This window comes from Ranitomeya imitator, chromosome 1 (assembly GCF_032444005.1).
Source record: "Ranitomeya imitator isolate aRanImi1 chromosome 1, aRanImi1.pri, whole genome shotgun sequence".
NCBI classification, from domain to species: Eukaryota; Metazoa; Chordata; class Amphibia; order Anura; family Dendrobatidae; genus Ranitomeya; species Ranitomeya imitator.
Window position 1 is genome coordinate 785,334,346 of NC_091282.1, and position 7,418 is coordinate 785,341,763.

The window sequence follows — 7,418 nt, forward strand, 5'->3', positions numbered from 1 at the left end:
GCTTTACCCTTCTATTGCTTGGAGGTTCACGGTGTCAGTCTCATGTTCTCCTTTACTTTCCATTTTCTACATTTATACCTTAATTAGAGAACAGGAGATAGAGGAGCCACAGTCAAGTGTCAGCTGTTCCCTTCCTTGGGATCAGCAGTGATGCAGTGTTTGCCTTTCCGGTGATCTCCTGGGGTGGACGGGCCAGAGGTGGTCAGATAAATATAACAATTTTATAAAATATGTGACAACATAGAGAAAATGTAACTTTTTATTGAAGGGAAGGTTTTTTCAAAGAATTATTGCTGGGGGTTTAAGACTCTTCCAATAAAAAGAACACTCTTGGCTTTAAGATCATACAATGTAAAAATAAAGGGACGGTCATATTTGACTTGAGTTGGAAGCATCATGGGAACTGCCTCAAGCGCTGTGATACCGGTCGCCTCTGTCCCATACTCATTGACATTGAGCACAGCTTTATGGACAGCCTGCAGAGGTTGAGAAGAAGAAACTTATTATAGTTCAAAAGAAAAGATAAAAAAAAGAACAGCACAAAGGCACACAATAAAAGCCTGGAGCAAGGACTCACAAACAATTGTCCATTTAATAGGTAAATAGAAAGTAAAAAAAAAAGCATGCAGAACTACAAATATTGCAAAAGAAAAAGTGGACTTTTATTTGCCCATGTAGCGTGTCAACGTTTCCTTTACTTTTGCAGTATTTGGAGTGCTGCCTGTTTTTTTTTCATTTTTACTTTCTAGATAGATAGATAGATTTTACCTTAGAAATCTTTACGTTGGCTCCTCCGGTGATACCAGACAGATCAGCATTGTCTAAGAAGACATCTACTACACCCATTTTGCTTAATATTTCTTTAAGGTTGACAGTACCAGTGATGGAGAATTTGGGGAAGTGAAGGTTCACAAACCTAAAATAAAGTAAAATCAAGAACATAAGTACAGACGATATATGACCTGTGGACATCATGTGATAATGTGCAGATGCTTCATAGAGCATGGACCCTTCTGTAATAATACAAGCACCCCCAGTCCTCTCTGATACATGTCGCTCCACCTGCCAAACCTTTAACTCTGACTGCAGAGACCCGTGTGTCGTAAACAGTGCCTTCCCCCGTCCCACCACTCCATAATAAAAGATACTGACAAGCCTGAATGGGTTGAACAGGTCGGTCAGAGTTTATTATTTGAAAAGTAGAGAAGGGCAATTACACTTCGGGACGGACTCATTGCTGAAGGCCCCAGCCGACGACCACTGGGCCAGCAAGCCAATGAGAAGTTACGAACCTTTGCCCCCCTCTACCTACCGCTGTGATGTATATAAAAAGAACGTCAACATTTTTTTTTTAAATTAAAACATTTTAACAATAATAGCACAGTACGTTCACAAGTTTATAAGGGAGGGAGGGTGGGACAACAGCTTCCAAGGGTCAGCCGGGGAGAAAGAGGGAGGCACTGGTCCCGGCACTAGAATTTAACCCCTGAGGGTGTGGCTAGATTCCCCTCTTCTCCTTGGTTGGTCCGCTGGGCGTCCCAATCATGACATCACCTGGGGGAGTAGTGGGAGGGGGGAATTGGGCACTGCACAGTTTTTTCCATCTAGCTATCTCTTAAGGGCTCTGCAGTCAGAGGCATGCACCTTATACAGTACCGTGCCTACCAATACATAGATGTCTCCACAATGGGGATCTTGTATGGGGAGGGGCATGGAACACACATTGAGTTATATTTATACTGTTGATAATGAAGTATATATAAAATTGTCATATGTACGGTATAGTTTAGTTCTCCAGGGATGAGTTCCACTTTGAAGAAATTTTTTTGCTATTTCCTAAGGTGAATGCAGCATCATTACCTCATTATAGCAGTGTCCCCATATTACTCCATAATGCAAAAGTAGACATAGGATTGAGATTGAGGTATACAGTGGGGCAAAAAAGTATTTAGTCAGTCAGCAATAGTGCAAGTTCCACCACTTAAAAAGATGAGAGGCGTCTGTAATTTACATCATAGGTAGACCTCAACTATGGGAGACAAACTGAGAAAAAAAAATCCAGAAAATCACATTGTCTGTTTTTTTAACATTTTATTTGCATATTATGGTGGAAAATAAGTATTTGGTCAGAAACAAACAATCAAGATTTCTGGCTCTCACAGACCTGTAACTTCTTCTTTAAGAGTCTTCTCTTTCCTCCACTCATTACCTGTAGTAATGGCACCTGTTTAAACTTGTTATCAGTATAAAAAGACACCTGTGCACACCCTCAAACAGTCTGACTCCAAACTCCACTATGGTGAAGACCAAAGAGCTGTCAAAGGACACCAGAAACAAAATTGTAGCCCTGCACCAGGCTGGGAAGACTGAATCTGAAATAGCCAACCAGCTTGGAGTGAAGAAATCAACACTGGGAGCAATAATTAGAAAATGGAAGACATACAAGACCACTGATAATCTCCCTCGATCTGGGGCTCCACGCAAAATCCCACCCCGTGGGGTCAGAATGATCACAAGAACGGTGAGCAAAAATCCCAGAACCACGCGGGGGGACCTAGTGAATGAACTGCAGAGAGCTGGGACCAATGTAACAAGGCCTACCATAATTAACACACTACGCCACCATGGACTCAGATCCTGCAGTGCCAGACGTGTCCCACTGCTTAAGCCAGTACATGTCCGGGCCCGTCTGAAGTTTGCTAGAGAGCATTTGGATGATCCAGAGGAGTTTTGGGAGAATGTCCTATGGTCTGATGAAACCAAACTGGAACTGTTTGGTAGAAACACAACTTGTCGTGTTTGGAGGAAAAAGAATACTGAGTTGCATCCATCAAACACCATACCTACTGTAAAGCATGATGGTGGAAACATCATGTTTTGGGGCTGTTTCTCTGCAAAGGGACCTGGACGACTGATCCGGGTGCATGAAAGAATGAATGGGGCCATGTATCATGAGATTTTGAGTGCAAACCTCCTTCCATCAGCAAGGGCATTGAAGATGAAACGTGGCTGGGTCTTTCAACATGACAATGATCCAAAGCACACCGCCAGGGCAACGAAGGAGTGGCTTCGTAAGAAGCATTTCAAGGTCCTGGAGTGGCCTAGCCAGTCTCCAGATCTCAACCCTATAGAAAACCTTTGGAGGGAGTTGAAAGTCCGTGTTGCCAAGCGAAAAGCCAAAAACATCACTGCTCTAGAGGAGATCTGCATGGAGGAATGGGCCAACATACCAACAACAGTGTGTGGCAACCTTGTGAAGACTTACAGAAAACGTTTGACCTCTGTCATTGCCAACAAAGGATATATTACAAAGTATTGAGATGAAATTTTGTTTCTGACCAAATACTTATTTTCCACCATAATATGCAAATAAAATGTTAAAAAAACAGACAATGTGATTTTCTGGATTTTTTTTTCTCAGTTTGTCTCCCATAGTTGAGGTCTACCTATGATGTAAATTACAGACGCCTCTCATCTTTTTAAGTGGTGGAACTTGCACTATTGCTGACTGACTAAATACTTTTTTGCCCCACTGTATATATATACCAGAATGATGGAAGCACAAAGAGCAGAAGGAAGGAGAGAGCAGAAAAGAGGCGTTGTACACTATTATAGTGGGTGACCAGGTGATTAAAGACCGTCCTCCATAGCCTCCATAATAGATGACTATGAGTACAACCTCCTCTCAGTTATGGATAAGAAAACAGAGCTCTGAAGCTGTTATACAAAAAAAGAAAAATGAATAAATATGATCGATCTGTTAAATGGATAGATGAAATTAATACGTAGTATACATGGGCATGGCACCCACAATTTATTGCATTGATGTTTTTTTTTTTGGAATTTTATATAAGTCGATACTTCCTCACCTCCTGCGCAATGAATTCTTAAACTTATAAATTGAAATTGTGTTTAAATTCTGTTCCATTTCGGACAACTTCCCCATCTCTGGCAGAATGAGTAAAGCACCGGCATCTCCTTTGTAGGGTATGGAGACCACGGTAGCCTCATCGGTGATGGCCGCCTTGTAAAATCCTGTTCGTCTCATGAACGGCACCTTCACAGTTTTATTCTCATTGATGTGAAAATCTCCCTCCTCTGTATGCTCCTTTTCAAATGGATTTTCCCATTTTGCTATAAAGATACAATAAATAGTAAAAAGAAATTATGGCATTGTATTATGTCTCGAGAGATAATGACTGCACTGTGACATTATGTTGCCAATACTATTGACACCCAATAATGGCCTAACTGTGGAGTGTTGTAAAGCTATACTCATCTGCTAGTGCAGCCATCCATGTCATACAGAAACCAGGAGGAAAGACCAGTTCCAGGTAAAACCAATGCGTTTATTTGAAAAATAGATTTTTTTTAAAATACATCCTTGTCGTGAAAATATAGAAAGGTGAAGGAGGGAGGAAAAAGGCGATGCAATTCGTTTTGTACGCGTCTCTGGCATTCTTTCAAATAAACACATTGGTTTTACCTGGAGCTGGACTTTCCTCTTCTGGGTCCTGCAGTTTCTACATCTGGTCAGGACGACACAGGAGCTCCACACGCGAACTATGGCAGGTGAGCTGGCTTTTCTTTTTGCAAATCCACATCCTACACCCAAGATAAATATTCTGGTCAGTCATTACTGCTAACAAAAGTCATATTTTAGTAGCCTGCCCCTTATATGTTTTAGAAAATTTCTAAGGCAAGTCTTTAAGGCCCTACTGAGGGTGAAGATAAACAATCTTCAAATTACTGTGTGTTAAAATGTTAGTGATTACCTTTAAAATAAATGTAGTTGATAAGGACAAAGATGGTGTCCTTGTCTACACTGTCCAGCAGCTCAGCAATCTTGCCATGAGTGTTTTTCTCCACGTAACTGTTAATTTGATTTTTGGCTTCTTCGTTGTTCTTGAAGTCAGTAGAGAATGCCTCGGAGTGGTAGAGCTTCTTGGCCTCATCTAAGAATGTCTGGAGAATCTTGTGTTCCTGGGAGATGAAGAGCGCATTCCCTCCACTGAGCTGCAGCTCCCTGTTCACATCATTCAGGAGAACTAAAAGATGGTGGAAACCTTCATGGATTTCCTGCTCTAGGATCTCAGAAGTGTTGAAACCGATTCCTTCAATAATCTGTGAGTGGGTCCGAGCCTTAGCACCAAGAGACAAGAAAGCAAGTGCAGTAGAAACACTGACTGGGGAGAAGACAATGTTCTCAGAAGGATGTTCCAGAGCCACCTGCCTATACAGGTCAAAGGAGAATTTGGAATTGTATTGAGCTATCTTATGGCAAGGCATGGACTCGTTATGCTGATGGTGATGCTCTTTGCCATGGTGGTCTCCCTTCTTGTGATGGTCGTCCTTGTTATCATTGTGGTCATCCTTGTCATGATAATCACCCTCATGATCGGCCAAAGCCAATGTCAAAAGTAGAGTCACTCCCAAAAACAGAAAGACCCTCATATTTCTGCAAGACAAAGAAACATTTCACTGAGTCAGATTTTGCCGAGTGTAATAAAAAAGTGATGTCATCTATATACTGCCCATAGTTAACCAACTGAAATATGAAAACATGACTGCTCTCATCCAGAAACCACTTCTTAACTGTCAATTTCAATCATTTCAATGGAAATTGTTGGTTAATTGAACATTTTCTACAAATAGAAAAGCAATGATCAAAAAAACATTTTAGATAAAATAATTATTGTAATAACCTATCACATGGTTCAAAATGCAGATCAATGACACAATCAGATCATGTTCATTTGCTGGTAATGGCATTGGGATTCAATAATTAATTGATTCTGATTTGTTTAGAATGAAGATTAATTGAAAAAGTAATTGATTGCTTGGGGCGGCATCATGCCTCAGTGCTCTGCGCTGTTGCTTCACAGTGCTGGGGTCGTAGGTTGACAGAGGAGCAAATTTGAAAGGATTTTGTATGACCTCTCTTTGTTTTGTGTTGGTATCTTCTGGATCCTCACAAACTCCAAAGACATACTGATAAGGAATTTAGATTATGAGCTCAGGGTGTCTGTAAAGTGTTGTGGAATTAAATGTTACTATAAAAGTAACTAAATGCATAAACATCTCATGATCGGAAACATCAGAATACCATTGGTATCACTGACTGTTATTATGGAGTATGCAATATATAGAAAAACAACCCCAACAATGTTTCAAATGTGCAAAAAAAACATTATATAAATCATCTCGGTACTCACAGTATTTCTGGATCCTCCAGACTTTGCAGGTGGCTTCAATGTAACAGATGACTTTTTATAGGACGATTGTGAAAGTTTAGTTCTCTAATAATTAACCTGTAACCTGTGTGCTGCAGGATCGTCTGTGCCAAAGTCAATTACAATTATTTCAGTTGTATCAGCTTATAATAAACTCTGTGCCCCCCTAATAAGAAATTATAAAAACTGTAAAAATATATATATTTTTTTTTACAAGAAAATGGAGTAACTTATCCATCAAGGCAATAGTAATTTTTATCTGACAAATTTAAAAAATTGGCATCAAACAATTAGAACAAAGTATACAGACAAAAGCATAAGGTTAGGTTCACATTGCGTTAGTGCAGTCCGTTTAGCGCATACGCTAACAGACTGCGTTAATGCAATGTCCAAAAAGGGATCGCGTTTAGTGATCGCGCTAGCGCAGATGCCCAATCTGCGCTAGTGAGAACGGACCCAAAAACGCTGCAGACAGCATTCGAGGTCCGTCACAAAATAACGGAGCATCGCTAACGCATGCCAAAAAAGGCATGCGTTAGGATGCGTTACATACATTGCGGTCAATGGGTGCGCTAACGGATCCGTTGCATTGCGTTAGTGGCGCTATGTAACGGATTCCGTTAGCGGATACCCACTAACGCAATGGGAACCTTAAGCAAGATATGGATGTCAATGTAGCATGTATATGCCACATGTAAGTATTTGGGTTGGGAAGAGATAATATAACATACCATTCAATAAAATATAAATCGCCATTACATTTTATATTAAAAATCCATATATTACTATTTGTATAATACTAATGCAGAATACAGTAGGAGTCAAACATATTTAAATTGCCAGCATCACATAACATATATACCAGTTAAAAAAAAGTACCATATAGAAACATCAAAAAGACAATTCATTATAACTGCACTAAGAATCCATAGCCATAAGAATTCCTAGAACCCAAATTGCGTATATTGATTTGTAAAATCTCTTACCCATTTATCACCCACATGGACCAAGTATCTAAGCAGCTCCAACGCGCGTTTCACGTGGGCTTCCTTGGGGGGTTCGAGGGGGTGTCTTATAAAAGATGTCTAACCCAAAAATGGCTAATGGGTAAGTACAATGGTTAATATACATTATACAATAAGTGGAGAAAGCTGGAGATCAGAGCATTTATATACAGTGGAGGAA

General features: G+C 40.2%; 1 protein-coding gene across 1 annotated transcript; it reads right to left on the bottom strand.

The window, feature by feature from the left end:
- Nucleotides 1–239: 239 nt before the first annotated feature.
- Nucleotides 240–6,399, bottom strand: LOC138658123 (alpha-1-antiproteinase-like). Its single transcript, XM_069745664.1, has 5 exons — nucleotides 6,216–6,399; nucleotides 4,776–5,458; nucleotides 3,870–4,134; nucleotides 769–916; nucleotides 240–476 (listed from the first exon to the last, which is right to left on the bottom strand). The coding sequence occupies exons 2-5, from the start codon at nucleotides 5,452–5,454 to the stop codon at nucleotides 288–290; spliced, it is 1,281 nt and encodes a 426-aa protein (XP_069601765.1). The 5' UTR covers nucleotides 5,455–5,458; nucleotides 6,216–6,399; the 3' UTR covers nucleotides 240–287.
- Nucleotides 6,400–7,418: the final 1,019 nt, after the last annotated feature.